The 16,621-nt window shown below is 38.4% G+C and overlaps 1 protein-coding gene across 2 annotated transcripts in view; it reads right to left on the reverse strand.

The window, feature by feature from the left end:
* LOC122770741 (dnaJ homolog subfamily C member 13) overlaps window positions 1-14,779 on the reverse strand; it is a 29,472-nt gene extending 14,693 nt beyond the window's left edge. For both annotated transcript variants that reach the window (XM_044027826.1, XM_044027834.1), the window contains exons 1-12: window positions 14,612-14,779; window positions 11,955-12,035; window positions 5,230-5,305; window positions 4,222-4,371; window positions 3,764-3,805; window positions 3,466-3,666; window positions 3,143-3,349; window positions 2,765-2,860; window positions 2,528-2,619; window positions 2,162-2,328; window positions 1,001-1,080; window positions 731-900 (exon numbers count right to left, since the gene is read on the reverse strand). In XM_044027826.1, the coding sequence (XP_043883761.1) occupies window positions 731-900; window positions 1,001-1,080; window positions 2,162-2,328; window positions 2,528-2,619; window positions 2,765-2,860; window positions 3,143-3,349; window positions 3,466-3,666; window positions 3,764-3,805; window positions 4,222-4,371; window positions 5,230-5,305; window positions 11,955-12,022 (1,349 nt within the window). In that variant the 5' untranslated portion in view covers window positions 12,023-12,035; window positions 14,612-14,779. The remainder of the gene's footprint in view (window positions 1-730; window positions 901-1,000; window positions 1,081-2,161; window positions 2,329-2,527; window positions 2,620-2,764; window positions 2,861-3,142; window positions 3,350-3,465; window positions 3,667-3,763; window positions 3,806-4,221; window positions 4,372-5,229; window positions 5,306-11,954; window positions 12,036-14,611) is intronic.
* Window positions 14,780-16,621: the final 1,842 nt, after the last annotated feature.

A 16,621-nucleotide genomic window follows, 5' to 3' on the forward strand; every position in this document is an offset into this window, starting at 1 on the left:
AATTCACTGCTTTACAAGTGGCTTGTTGTTTTTCTCATCATCCGTCACATTTTTCTCTTGAACTACAGAGGGTAATGTCATTAAAGAGGGTTTCCTTAAAACAAAAATAAACTATTTATGTATTTATACTGATCTGAATCTTGTGGCTTAGTGAAGGAGACACTCAACTACTGCAGCAATGATTTTTTCAGGAATGTTTCTGGCACATTCACATAATAGAGAAAAGGAATAAACAGTAAATGCACTTCCTCTCATACATCTCAGTGACCCAGGAAAGATTCAAATGTTTTTCAATACATGTGATCTACAGAAACGTAAAGGAGAAAAAGAAGAACGGCAGATATTGAAAGAGAGAAGTTCAGCCACAGCAATAACAGGATGAAACGGCGCGAGTGGGAGGTCAAGACAAATCAAGGCCGACAGCTCAAGTGAACAGAGTGAGGTGATATAACCTTCCCTGCTTCTGAAAGGATTGAGATGAAAGCAGGACGAAAGATAAAAAGAAGAGTAGGCTGACCAACAGACAGTGAAGAAGCAGTCTGGAAAAGAACAAGGATAAGATATTGACACAAAATGGCTGACTGAGATGTGTGTGTATTCATATATATGTTGCATTTGAGAGTCCAGACCCTTGACCAGACCTTGAAATGGCAGAGCATGCCAGCTCCCCAGAAAAAGTATATTAAAAAAGATGAAGAAAAAAGGAAATATGCACATGCTGCATCCTTACTTAGGCAGTTGGGTGAAAGCCTGGAAGCCAGCCTTGGAGGCTACCAAGCGTCGAATGGCCTGGAAATGGCTCTCCAGCTCAGTATTGAGAGCAGGCAGCTCAGCCTCCTGGGATAACAGAGCCAGGATGGCATTGTTGATGAGCTTCTCTTTGTTTTCAGAGAAAAGACCCTAAAGAGACAAGAGAGACAGAGAGAGAGAGAGAGAGATGTATGAATGGATCCAGACTGGGCAGATGTGTAGACAGATCACACAGGAGCTGAAGACTCACATCTTGGGTTACTGCGTGCAGCACTCCACTGTAGGATATGTTGGCGTTGAATCTGAACACGGCATCTGCAAAGTTTCCATCTGAGCAAAGGAAGGAATGGAACAAATTAGCAGAGGAATATACATCACCTGAAATGTTTTGACAGGACTTAGCGTCTACAACCACGTAAGCAGCTGTGTGAGGCTGTGCTTACACACAGAATAAATGTATGACCAATTTTTTCAAGGTGCAGAAAGTGATCTTGAAAAATCAAAGACAGAAAGCCAAACAACAAGTTATCTCCTGTTTGTGAGGCATTTCCAGAATTCCCAGATTATTTATTTTAGAAGATAAACAAGTCGTTAAACAACCATCTGGATTTTTCAAATATTTAAGAGCCATTTATCTTCTGATAAGCTTAGTTTAGAATACCAGCTCTAATTCCATGGTTACTCATGAGACTCTTTGACAATCACAGTAGTGCACTGATGTACAGTACAGTGCAAACATCTTAGGGAATTATAGTTCATGTTTTAGCAATGCTGTGATGACCATACAGTGCATAGTATTTCTCTAGGAACGTATTGGAACACAGCCAGAAAATACACAAAACATGAACACAGATTTAAAATAGAAAACAAAAGGTTTATGTGAGGAGTATTTAGTGAACCCCACTCTTACACTTGAGCAGTATCATGACCCTGGCTCTCTTAACACTGAAGTGAAACCCGAATTAATGTAAAAATTATTTTCTTTCTTCTACTATTTTATGTCGATAAATATCTGCTGTAAAAAAAGGTCTATTACACAAAATGTATGCCTGAGCAGTGAGCAATACAAGTTTTGACTCATTGAAAGCACTAATATACAAGACCAACTCAACTTAACCCTCAGACTTTTGCACAGTCGCACTACATGTGTTGGCATAATAACAATGGTCACAATTAGCAATCTATTACCTTGATGTTTGGCAAGAGTGATGTTTACCTTGCTTAATCTTAGTGTACTAGCACACTGTCAAATACTATTTACAACAAAACACAACAAAGCTGAGCCTGATGGGAATGTAAATTATGACTTAATTACACTACAAACCAAAAGTACTGCGCAAACTGAAACCTTTGTCATTTGACATCAATACTAATGAATTCAGCTTCATGGAGATTAAGGGGTCTGACTCACTAGGTGGCGCTGCCAGGAATTTCAGATGCAAACTCTCCACCTCCTCATCAACAGGCATGCTCAGTAGGCCCCATCGCTGCCCTCGTTGCGTGGGAGCCATCTTGACGCAAACGTCCCGGTTGCCTGACGCACGCACTCCATCAAGGAGGCTGGCTAACAAGGAGTCCCTGCACACACACAGGAGTACACGCAAATGTATTTAAATGTGTTACACTGATGTGCTGTGGGACAGCAAAGGTGTATGTACACGTGTCAATGCAACTTGACAACTTGAATACTATTTACATAGTACAAGGAAAAAAAGGTAAACAAACTAAGGCAAACACAATCAAAAAAAAAAAAGACATATGCATTTCATCTGTGTACCTTTCTGTGGAGGAGAATTTCCTGATCTGGCCCCTGATGAATTCAACTGTAAACACCTGGGGGTTGTCTACGTCACAAATGAGAGCAAATACCTGGGGTGGGGGGGGGCAATAAAAGACAGAAAACATACAGAGAACGCAATTAATACATCATGAAAGAAAGGAGAGGAGGAAAAAGTTTCAAGTATTAACTTCACATGTTTATCACTTGATGTCACTAAAGTTTACGTGTGTTTACCTCTCCAAAGGGTTTGATGGTAACTATGTTGTATGAAGCAGGGTCTCTTTCCACTAGACATGTCTCTGTCAGTGCCAGAATACGCCTAACTGGTTCCTGGAAGCAGAAAGCAGAACGCATGTAACTAACAATGCTAACAATTTAACTAACAATTTAAAAGCAGAAATATGCAAAGGGAAAAGATACTAATTAAGTTGCTGACTAAATATTAACTCAGTCCATCCATCCAATTACAAATATATGTTGGCACAAGACATTGTGGTACATTCTTTAACAGACATCACATTAATGATCTACTGTTAGATTCCCAGCTCCAACTCTAAGAATTACAACCATATTGCACTGAGACACAGAAAAAAAAAATCAATGTGTTCTGACCGGGTGGCGAGACGTGATCTTCTGTACTACGAACTCAGCCAGCGAGGTGATGCTCTCATCCGAGCTGTACTTCCCCAACCTGTCCGTCACGAAACCCTCAAAGGTCAGAGCCTCTTTCCTCACCCGTAGTGTGATGCCAATAAAATTCCCAGCATGCTCTATGGCGGTGCGGATGATTTCCTCTCGGTGCTCCGAGGCAAACAGATGCTGAGAGAAAAGGACAGCACATGGGGTAAAATCTTAACTTTTGCTTAGACATCACATAAAACTGCACTGACGCACATACGCAAAAATACACACTCATGCACTCATTAATTACATACCAGTCTGCTGAAGCCTCCATAGATGATGCAGAATCCTCCCTGATAATCAGAGAGCTCGACGAAGCCCTCTACATTCCGATAGTCATAGGAACATACTACTCGGTTTGTGTGGGGGTCAATCTGGTCGATGCCACCCGGGGTCACTTCTAAACTCACAGGCTTTCGCGTGTCACTCCAGTGGTGCTTGTAGCAGTTGTAACGCTGTTGGAGAGCACAAATGTTGCAAGACGCCACTCAGTTACACGTCAACTCAAATCGATGACTCATTACTTTCATTTTTAAAGATCACAGTACTTACCCTGCCAGTTATCTTTCCCTCTGAAAACTCTGTTCTGAATCTCTATAAGGGAAAAAAAAAAAGAAAGAACGGTATTGAATTTAAAGTAAATACTGACACAAACTGTTTGTTTAATTACTGAAGTGTAACACTTGTTAACACTCATCCTGTAGGGTGTATTGAAACACCTCGGGATAATGAGCTTATTTCTTAATCTGCTGATTCACACATGTAGTGAACACAGCGTATGAGTCAAAGGGCCTGTGATTTGCAAGCACTGCAAACAGAGCACTGTACATGAAGCGACTGCTTTATAACCAGCAGAGCAAAACGTGTTGCCATGACAATGTGTGAAAGTAAGAATGTGCAATGACACCAAACACCACATCTGGGATTCTGTGATATATTTTATGAAACCGATTAGTCTGACTGAATGATGGTGGTGGTGAAGTGGTGCAGCTGGGACTGTTTTTCCTCACCAGTGCTTCTGTGAGCAGCTCCGTCCGATGCTCTGTCGAGAACTTGAGCGTTTCCGACTTCTTGCCGCTGCCTTTCCGGAATGTGAGGCTGAACTCTGTTCCCTGACCTTTTCCGACTGGACCGATGCCGCAGATGTCTCCATAAGGCCACTGGTGAACACAGCAGCACAGATGACGTCACATAAATAAACATGGATAATGCATAAAAGCCCAATTTATACTCCAAAACACTTGTACTTGTAAATAGTGCCAGAATTGGACAAGATATATCACAGTCTGTATCCATGAAGACAATTCATCTTCAACTGTTGAAACATATTCTCCCTGTTTCTCACTTGATTTGTTCAACATCACATAGACCACATTTGCTGGTCCCACTCATGTTTTGCTCTCAGTAAAAGGAAATTCAAAATCATCTCCTAAATTATATCAACAAGTTGATTGAAACCCATTATTATCACAACAAAAGAGCTGACAGTACCAATCAGGATGCTACAATGTAAACTGGTGATTGAATAGCCATCTGGACGTGTGTGATGACACAGACACAGCTGAACTCATCTGCTGGAGCATAAATTGAAAACATTTTCCATGAATCGCTAGGTTTTGTTGAGCTACAGAGTATAGATCACGCTTGTCTCTCTAACAACAATAACATACAACATTTAATTAACATAACACATTATTAAATGTCTCTGTTTTGACTAAGGAATGGGTAAATTACTGATTATCACACATTCCTCATCAGCGTAAAACTGTGAAAAGCAAAGTGTTGCACATTCACTGTATTGCTAAGAGCTAAGCCTTTTAATGAATGAGGAAAATTAGCAAAATTAGTTAAAACACTGTATCTCGGCTTTTCACAAAAGATACATCACATAGATTTTTACTGGATTTTAAATGGAGCCAAGAAAAGCTCATTCAACAGAAATCTATTGCCGAGAGCTACAGTGAAGATGAAGCTCCTGAATGACACCGGCGTTCTGCTTCCACTGTTTACATACTGACCTGATTGGTTACTTCTAGTGTGGTTGGGTTGTAAGTGGTAATGCCATACGTGCCCACAGAGAAGACTCGCTTATACCTGGAACACAAGAAACGGGATGAGTCAGAAAATCTGTTTATTCCACATAAACACCTACAACAGCATAACAAGTCACTTCATATCAGCAGGGGACGTGGGAAACAGAGTGTGTTGTGTGGTTTATCTCATCTCTTTAATTAAGATCTGCTAAAACTAACTGGAGGAGATTATACAGTTTTATTACTCCTCTTAGTTTAAGTTAATAATGACAAGAGCAGGCGACATATACTGGAGCTTGGTTACCTGATGATGTAAACCATCAAGCATTATCATGATAATTTCCCCAAATGTCGAGTCAATAGCTGAGAAGAGGCATGTACGATTAAAAAAAAAAAACAGGATGAGAAAAGATTGCGAAAAGAAAAGATGAGTTGGTGTGGAAATGACAGGAAAACAGGAAGCCCCGAATTCTTGCAGTAACCCTTTCATTGAGAGCACTTCCAGTTTAGATCCGGATATTCGCCACATTTTCTCTGTACTAATCATATTCAGTCTCTCTCACTGATAAAATGACAGACCAGTGAGACCAGAGCAAACTTATTATATGATAGCAGTTACTGCAATGAGTTCAATCCAATCTAGCTTTATGTGTACGCAAGTGAACTAGCGTTCATAAAAAAAAAAAACAGAACATGATAAAATTAAAAAGAACAGCTATATAAAAACCAACACTGACACGTCCAACTACAAACACACCAGGCGCATTCCTAATTAAATGTTTTTAACAGAATAAAGTGGGGTCGTCCTAACATGGAGAGGTATTTATTCATTTGTGTGTTATTTTAGTGTCAATCCCTGACATTGAAATGACACACACAAACTCAGTGTTATGGGAGTGGGTTTTCTTTCACATAACAGGAAACAAGTGTAAAATTCCACTTTGCACATCTTTCTGCATGTTAGGTTCCAGCAGATTTAAATCATTCTGCTTGGTGTTTCAACTTCAAAATTATATTATTTATAAAAGAATATGTAATATATAAAAATATATATGTATGTAATGTTTGGAGAGTATTTTGTTAAAATTGAAGCTAAGGTGTTAAATGACAGAGTGGTGGAATGTTATGCGTATTGTCATCCTTGTACAGCCTGTTCTTTTAGCACCTCCACTGCACAATGAACATGCTGACTCAACTTCTTTCTGTCTCGTACATCCTCATTAGGATAACGTTAAGAAGTCAGGTCTGGTATGGTGATGATAACATTCAAACAACTGTGAATGTACCAAAACAATGCAGAGTAGAAGCAAGTCAAATTTAGGGGTCATCACCCCAAAGGGAGAGCAAGTCGAGTGTATTGCTTTTATCAACAGTTCTACAAATTACTACTATGAATCAAGTTATATGGGTCCACGCCTCCAAAAACGTTCTGCAACCGGATTGACTTGACTGTTGCCTAGCAACACAAACAATGCCCTACGCACAGGATATGCCCACAGGTTATGTCCACCTCTTTGATTCATGTCCATTTATTCATTTTATTTGCACATTTCCATTAATTGGGCAATCAGAGATTGGTTTGTATTCTGACAAGTTAACAGCATCGTTTCCTGCTCTCAATAGATGGTCACCAGTAAAAAAAATTTTTTTATGAACTTTCTGATATGCAAGACGGAACAAGTTTTTTTGTATGGGCTATATTTTTTGTGTTCACGACACATTATACGCCATCATGCTTATATTTAGTATCACACCTGTGCCCACTCACTTCCTCGCTGATGTCACATAAGCACAATGGGAGGTTTGCACGGAATTATCCTGCTCCTTCTCCTGATGACCATTCATAATATAATTCCATTTTCTGGAAAAATGTCTTTATAGCATACTTTTACATCAGTGTAGGTCAATAGCATGCAATATTCAGTGAAATTAATGATTATTATGAACACATGTGAAGCGGCGTCAAGCGGCCCAGAGCTGTTTTACTTAATATCAGGAACGCCTCTAGTGCAATGCAATTACTTGCTCACACTGGTCCACACTAACTTTAGCATTCGTATTTGCACATGAGAAACACACAAACAGACAAGCAGAAGCCTGAGGCAAGGACCAAGTGGGATATCAGATCCAAACTAACGGTACAGTTAGTCCCCTTCCTTCTCCTCAATTATACAAATGCTATGTCATTTTTAGACAGTATCCTCTTTCTTTTCTGTCACTGGCCTTCTCTCTCCGCAGTTATGCCATCTTGGGCAGCAAAGTATGAGAGCACAATTGATGCCGATCGCTCTCTGAGCAAGTCCATACACATTTTGACCTTGGTGCTAAGTGGCAGGCTTAATTTGGGTGTCAGCTCAAACCTTGTCAATTATTCATTCACTGTAGGTCGATTTTTTTTTACCCCCAATTCTATATTCGTAGGCATCTGTAATGACAATTTAACACCTTGATAACAAAGCAAGTTACTACAGCAGTGTACAGATTATAGAAAAGACTGCGCTAACAACCTATTTCTCTCTTGCACACATAGATTATGTGTTGCCATCATATTAAATATCTTAAAAGGAAGCAGCCTAACAAAAGCAAGTGTAACAGCATTCAGATGATCACGAAGACCATACCTTTGAAAAATAACCAAAAAAGACGAATTGCTTTGTAGTAAGAAGCAAAACAAATGAGTAGATGGACCTTTGTCTACAGATATGTAAGCTAAAATGGTGTCACCCCTTCAAGAAAAATTGAGGGATGAGATGAGAGTATATTAGTATATATATTAAAATGTGAAAGGAATTTAAGTAACCATTGTTTTGCATTCTCTAACCCATCTATAACAAATCACATACTTGACATTACAGCTAGATTTCTCTGGCTGCAAGGATTAATCAATAATTAATTGATTACAAAATGAATAAACTATTTTGGTAATCGATTGAATAGTTTGAGTGATATAAATTCTCAAATTTGTTGGCGTCTTAAATGTGAATATTTTCTGGGTTTGTTTGGTATCACAAAGAAATCATTAAAACCAAAACAAGACGTTTTTGACATTGGGGAACCACTGGTCAACAGTTTTTGACGTTTTCTAACTTTTTTTGGACCAAATAATCGATAGATGAATAATTTATGAACGCTTTTTTTTTCTTTGCAGCACTACAAACTTCCATGAAAACAGATGTGCAATCTGACAGCAGGTAATCCATCATAGAGCATACATGACTTTTATGCTGAATTGCAAAAATAACTGGAATAAAAGGTAACAAAAAACAACTAAAATTCCTCTCTTCCTCTACTGCTGTTTATGTTTACAAATTGTTGGCATTAGGTTCCCTTTATCAAATATGAGGTGAAAAACAACAAATGATGTTTTAAAGGGTGCTTTGCATTAAGTAAAACAAACTTTGCATATGTGCTTAGAGCTTGTGATGAAATCACTTTACTTTTCATTCAGGAATACTGTACACTACAGCATGTCTTTTCCTTCTGCTTGCAACGTTTCATAATATCACATTAAGCAACTTCCTGTATTGGTCTAAATCTCAACTGCCTCTCCTCTTTCAACGCCATTGATAAGAATTGGACTAATGTGGGTAACTAAAACTAAATTTCTCACTACACAACAGGTTAGTTTAACAATAAACAAATATATAAAAAAACACTGTCTGCTGCATAATTGTCAAATGTAGACTGAACAAAAACAGAGAGTGAAACATAAAGCAAAATAAATACTACACAATGGTGAATAAAGCGGCTGATTAAAAATACAGCTTGAGTATTTCTAGTTCCCGGGACAATAAAAGTAAGCCAAGCAAAGGCAGCCAAGCAAAGGCCTTCATTATCATGTTTTACAAAAGAAAACAATTCTTTACTTTGGTGTCATTTTAGTGTTTTGCTTGTGTTTACAAACTCCAGGATGAGACATCAGTATAAAATCACAGAAATGTTACTTATTACGTCAAAATCTAATAGAATCTACAAATAAGAGTCACAAGACCTGAATCAAAAAAGATCACAAGCACAGGGAGAAACGGAAAGATCCTGCTCCCACACTAAAACTGGACAATCTTCAACACTTACTGTAGGTTTAAATGTTGCTGAAAAAGCTATTTTTACACAAGTTCTGAGTGTAACTAAACACTGAGAGATCTTATTACATACGATGCTACCATAAAGTGTGTGGAATAAAGAAGCACTTGTTTTAGACATGTCAAAAGGACATGAGACAGAGTGAAGTGGAAACTACGACACCTTATTAAAAAGAAAACAATCCATTGAATTTGCTGCAAAACAGATGACCAGAAACGTCAGATTTGTCTGTCTGATTTTTAGTCCACTTAATTAAATAATGGACACAAATTTCTCACAAATTCTTGAACACCATTTACCACGCTGCATACCTATAAAACCCATGACCAAACTGTCAAGTAGGCCAGTTAGCAATAATTTACAACCAAGTGTAGACAAAAGAAGCCCACGGTTTTCAAGTTTGGTATGAAACAAGTTCAATGAGGAAATCCTGACATAACTCCTTTCTGTTTGCCCTTTAAAACTCAACACTTTTGTGCAGAAATGTGCAGAAATGCAGATTATTCAGACAGAGCAAACATATTAAACTGCATTTGACCAAAGTATGTCTTTACACAAGGGCATGAATTACTCAGCTAGTGGGAGAAAAGCATGATATGACCCATTCATATGAGGCTTCTGTCAAAAAACAGTCTCTACATGCAGACAGGCATTCATAAACATCAAGGTTTCATTTTCATTTCTCTATGGAAGTTCTATGCACGTGCTCCCTCGTCTTTCTCTTCCTCTGTCAAAATATAGTCTATTCAAAATTCTCAGTGATGACTGTCCTTCCCATCAGAAGAGAGAGTCCATAAATAAAAGTATAAGTGGAAGTGCAAGGCCCTCGGAAGATAGAAAAATAAAAAAATATCTTTAATTCATGAAAAACTTAAAAGATCAAAAACCAACACATTCCAGTGCCCAGGGTGCAGAGTGTAAGAAATAATTCTTATATTGAGTTAAATGAAGATGGAAAAAAATTGTTAGACATTTTATAAAACTATTGACTATTTTGTCAGCATCACATCCAAATGTACAGCGACACAACAGCACCTCCGCTAAAAAAAAATATAGTGGATCAGATGTGAAGCCTTTCCTTTGGATTGCCACTTCTACTTTATGGATTCTGGCTTGTAAGAACAGTCGTCAATGTGCATTTTTTAGAGCCACCTGATTTTTACTGATGTTTAGGGACCCAATGCAGCACTCATTGCTCAGTCAAAATATATTGGAATGTTAATTTAGGATTTTATGATAGCGAAGACCAAATGTTCAACCCATGTGAGGAGCAGGAGGAGGACACGGGTCTTGCAACCAAGTCAGCTGACACACATGGAATAATTAAGACAAACCACCAATGTGGGTTTACTGCGTTGTTCAGGATACAGCATCAGTCTCCACACAGTCTGTCACATACACATCAACACTCGTCTCTGCTGGACACTTCAAGAGGCATTAGTAGGATGAAGCTCGGGTGGTGGCTAATGCTCTGCAGCCCTGGTTAAGTTACCGAAGTCAATAGAAGGCCTTAATGGGGCCATTTAGAGAGCAGGTATTGGTAATATGATCCCACTGGCTCACTGCTCCAACTGGAGCTTGTTCATTCTATTAGGTTTGAGGACTAAGTAGTTCAGTCTAGATTTAGGTCTACACTGACTTAAGTATATAATATAATAAATATATAAACAGTTATCTATGATCTATAACAAGAAAACAAATGGGCATCTTATACACAAATAGAATTCAGTTACATAATATGCATTACATTTGATCAACTAAGGATACAGTGCGTTGGCTTCATTCTAATATGATACAACAAGGGTTCTCAAAGACTGGATCAGGACCCACTGATGGGTCACAAGACATTTTTTTTAATAATTTTCCAGAATTTTCCCAACCTTAAAGATTCATAACTTGTTAAGTTGGAAATTATTCATTAACCAAAACAAGTGTGTGAACCACCAATTTAGTCAAACAAGAAGAAAACGGTACCAACATCAGTAGAACAACGGAGTTCTGCGTTGTGTTTTCTATTTTTCACAGCGTATGTTTTTGTTAGCTTCAAATCTGAAAAGTTGCCTTATTGGTACAATGTTATGTTTGTCATAAAATAATCTAGTAAACTGATCTTCAGCCACCCACTGAATTTTGGTTTTCAAGATTTATTAATCCTATTCAAAATATAATACACTGTAATAGGCTAATTCATTTAAAACCTAGCTTGCTACTGGCATTTTTACACAATTTAATAATAATAATACTAAGAAGGGGGAAGAATATCCCTACAGTTGTGTGAATAAATGTGAGTGTGTTTCTCTATAATTAATGGACATCAGTATATAGATTTCCTCATCACTCATGGTTGTATTTACTCTCCATATCTGTTTCTTGAGGAGATATTTTGCAGCTGCTCATACAACTGCTGACCAGTGTTCAAAAGGCTTGCTATCCTAAGCTGAGATAAGGAAGTCAATACAATGGAAGCACTGAGTCAGATTTTCATGAGTTTCCCAAACCTCCTTTACAAGGTGATGAAGACAAGAGGTGAGGTTTGTATTGTCTTGTAAACTAATACACAGATGTGAAAAAGGACAATGATATCAGCCCTGAAATCCTATCATTGAGGCTTAAAATGTATGTCTTACTTTCCCCTCCAGGAGTGTTTGGTTGTGTAGAAGCAGGCCAGGTCCTTGTTTTCTTTGACGACATTCATCTTTTCAAAAGACCTAAACACAGACAGAGATAAAAATAATAAAAGAGCCTTTACAACATACAGCAAATATTCAGAAAATAAAAAAGTGAAATACCTTTTGAGCATTACATGGGAACATGGTTTATATTTTGTTACACTTCAGGAAATTAGCTTGATCTAGGTTAGTTAACATATGACATATATGCACCTTGACTTTTACAAGTCCTCAAGTTTATATAATACATGGCACCATACTGCTACACACTTCACACTGTCATTCAACATTTTGCATCTCAGATGAAGAGACCCCACCAGACACTCCCACAGCAACAGAACTAACAGAGCTGATTCCACTCATTCTTCACTCTCATTACCTTGGCTAAAAGCCATAGCATCAATGCAGTTTCTGGACTTGCAATTTATTACAACCCTCCCCTTTTTGGTATCTCCACTCATCTCACACCTGGGATAGAGTATGTTTAGCAAGACTAGAGAGGAACTAAAGGTCTTCCACTCAATGTTGATATCATTGGCAGGAAAAAATACAGTGGGCTACTGTCAATAAAGTGCAAAGCCTGCATGGCTTATTGATCCACTTTAGACAAAGAGACCTGGTGACTAATTTCAATGAAAAATCATTGTAATGGGAAGGAGCTTCCTTCCCATTTGGTCACAACACAAAGCTTATGGAAGATTAATAAGTGTGATACTTTGTGACAGTTTGGTTCAAACTAATCAGAGACTAAAAAGACAAACCACTGCCCAGACTTAAGCAGACAACAGGGAGAGAAAAACTGCCTCTCCTGTCATTATTGCAGTGATTTGCTTTTGGCGGCACTGTGACAAGGGGAACCTGTGTCAGCACTCTTCCAGGATCCTGGAAAAATCTGACTCCAGTTTTCCTTCCTCTCCATTTAATAACCAAAATGAGGCAGGGAGCAGAAAAATAGGTTCACATGATGGAATGCACCATTCATCAAGAGGACAAGTGTCTGGTGTTTAAAGAGAACAAGACACAAATAGAGACTAGTCTTTGGTGCCGCAATACTGGTTGACAAAAAAGCAGACAGCTGGTGAAAGGAGCAATATGAAAGCACAGAGAATGATATTTGCTGCTGCCATAGAAAGCAGTGACGTTTTTAGTAGATTATTGTGCTGGCAGTTAAAAAAAAAAGGCTGCTTCCAGGATTGGGTCATGTGATTACCCCTCCTAGCACTCCCTGCCTGTATGCAGATCAATAGCAAATAATTCAAAGGCTGAGTTTGGAAAGTAAACCTAAAATGAGTGTATTACCACAGTTTTCACAACTTTTTAAGCTATAACAATGCATAACTTGTTGCCATTTGTGTTAAGCTGTTATAATGTGTTGTGGCTCTTGTGCACAACCAAACAGCACTGTTAACAAGACTGAAAAACTGATAAATTGCAACAAAAGGCATTGTTTACAGGGTATCCAGTGTACAGGGCATCACCAGCTTTGTTGTTTTTAAGTCTGTCAAATTATGTGATCATTGACGGTTTGAAATTATGTACCAAGAAGCCTGAGTCATGCTATTGTTCATATTTTCTGGACATGTGATGGAGAAATAATTATGCTGTTCTCTGGAACAAACAAATCTTATCATGGCCTAAAACAACTGCACAGTGCATGTCATAACTAATTATCAACGCTGTGCAAACATTATTTTGTCAGAAATTTATAATTTCATATAAAAACCTTATGTATGTTCCTGATTTCTTATAGCTGCTGGATCAGCTGTTTCCCTAAAGAACAGAATACCAACAGGTACAAAGGTTAAACTGTCATGTGCTATGACATCATTATATCTCCAGTTAAATTTGTGTTGAACACAAAGCCACTACCACACCTAAACATTCACAAAATAATAAATACAATGAGGTCAATTGAAAAAATAAAGGCATCTGATACATCAGAATCAAATTATCCAAATCCCCCTCATTTCTGCAATGTGGTTTCCTTGTTTAACACTTTCTCTGTTGCAATGCCTTCTCTCTTCATTAGCCAACTATATGAAGCAATCTCTTCACCAAGACAGGAACCTTAACCCTGAAGCTTCACATAAAAATGCATTAACACACTCACTGCAAATTTCATATACACTTTCCTAATTAATCAACACATGCATTCAGCTATACAGCTACAATCAATACAATTACAAACACAAAAGATTAACTACACCTGAATATATACAAGGCTAGCTCCCAATATGTCAACCAAACCCATGACAAGCAGCATGAACGTTACCTGGCTCTCAAGTAACTAGCCAAACTCTGCTTCATTGCAGCAGGCCTACGCGATGTACAATGAGACTAAAAACAAGCACGACAGCTCTGTTTTAATGCTGTCGAGACTACCGCCCCATCTTATCTGAACCTCAGATAACAGCAGATGCATGTGTTATCGGTGTTTGTTTGCCAAACTCAGAAATAAAGGGGTGCAAGCTAATGTTTGGTTAGCCAAATGCTATCAGCTAACTAGCATATCACTCGGGTTTTGTGGAGAAGCGAAGCTAAGTCGTATTAGCAGCGGGACTCAGTCAAGCAAACATGGAAGAGAGCGAGTGGCAGGTGCTAACGGGTGCGTTTACCTGTCAGTTCGATAAAGGGTGTTATTCGTAGGCGTCCCTCAGCCCCCCACCCTCCTCTGAGTGCGGCCGCTGTTTCTCACTTTTCCCACTATGATGATGAAGTGCTCAGTTTGCGCCGTACTGCCCCCCCGACAGCGTTCAGGACGCTGCCATATTCCTGCTTCCTAAACTGAGCTGCTGCGCATGCGCGAGGCCTGCTGTCATGCGGCTGTCAGCTGATTGGTTTTGTCCGTACGCGGAATTGCCGAGGTACCTGACCCGAGATCAGTTATTGTATCACTTTTATATGCGTTTACATTAATGAATGAACCCGAAACAGACCAGGGAGCGTCCAGTCTGGTCATGGGGGCACTGGCGATGTGAAAAAATGTTCAACTATGTGGGGAAATTAGCTTAAAATCAACGATATTCAAAATTATATTTAACAGAATTTGTGTGTGTGTTGTGATATGAAAAAAAAAATATATATAGATAATAACATATGGACAACTGTAATAAACACACACACATATGCATATCATTTACATTAAATTAAATAATTTTGAAATAAAGTTTTTTATATATCTATAACCTAATGTATATTATCATTATTATTAGTAGTAGTAGTAGTAGTAGTAGTAGTAGTAGTAGTGTGATGATGTACTCCTATCCATTTTCATTATTTAAAGGGTTTTTTGTTTTGTTTTTAAATTGTACACTTCTAGCATCTCGATATAAGGAGCTTGATGTTTTACATCTGAAGGTTGATGCACTTATGCTATCTTGCTATCTGTTAATGTGACTATTGCCCCCTCTAGTGACAGTTGTCTTTACTGCAGTAGTAATTTAAGTGCAGTATTTTACAGTACTCTACTGACTAGACACACACACACACACACACACACACACACACACACACACAGGTTTGCACATTTCATTTGGAAACCTTAACCATAACCAGTGAATGCTTAGCCCTAACCTTAACCTAACCAATCTACAATTCAAATCTTAGTCCTAAACTTGACCAGTTCTTCAGAAATGAGGTTATGCCTCATTAGGACCAGGTTTTGGTCTCCATGAGGACGACTTGTCCTGACAAGGTCAGTGTTTATGACAGAAAAGCTCATAAAGAGGTAACAATTACAAGACACCACGTATAACTTCTACTTTGCTCAGTCCTAACTAACTAACAATGTACAAATGTCACTCTGAAGAATAGTTTTATTGTTTCTACAGCTTTACTTGTTTGTGTTACACTTTTGTTCATGAGCATCCCTATGCAAACAAATGATCTACAATTCTACTTCTTTAAAAATTTGTTGATGTAGTTTCTGGACCAGCTGTTGAACATCAACATCCAATACTTCTGATTCGGTCACAAGAGTGAAATTATAGTAACACCAACAGAGGTGCGTCTCAAAAACCGCCTACAAACTGAAAACCATGATTTCTAGTCCCTTTACATATCAAATTCCAGGTGACTCACCGTGACTGAAGGTAAAGGGGAAACATCTTGGCCTCTGTAACTGACTGATGTTGCACAGTGAAGTTGAGCGGGACAGCTAGAGTGGTCACATTATGAGGCATCTGATGAGCTGACCAACCATGTGCTGCCCGTTAGTCTAATTTAATTACAGCTAGAGAGACATGAGGAGGGAAAAGAGTTTCCTTCTTCCCTCTTAGGACCTTAACACACAAGATGGATAATAATGTCCTTCAAGCTTCAGTCAGAGGGAGTAAGGAAGCATTGCAACATTATCTCTATGAAGATTTTATCCAGCTCACATGGACCCACATGAGTGGATAATGGCGAAATGGCCAATGTGCCAATAAAGGCTCTGCAATGATTTGAATGACTTATCTGTTTAGCTTTATGGATGCTGCATGATCAATAACAAAAACAGTTTAAGGAGAATAAAGTAGTACAACAAAACATACTGACAAAGGTATAGATTGTGTGTCATCTTGTTTTCTTTGGAGAAATCCAACCTCAATTTGTTAAGAGGTCATTTGTTTAGTGCCTTCTTTGGA

This window comes from Solea senegalensis, linkage group LG1 (assembly GCF_019176455.1).
Source record: "Solea senegalensis isolate Sse05_10M linkage group LG1, IFAPA_SoseM_1, whole genome shotgun sequence".
NCBI lineage: Eukaryota > Metazoa > Chordata > Actinopteri > Pleuronectiformes > Soleidae > Solea > Solea senegalensis.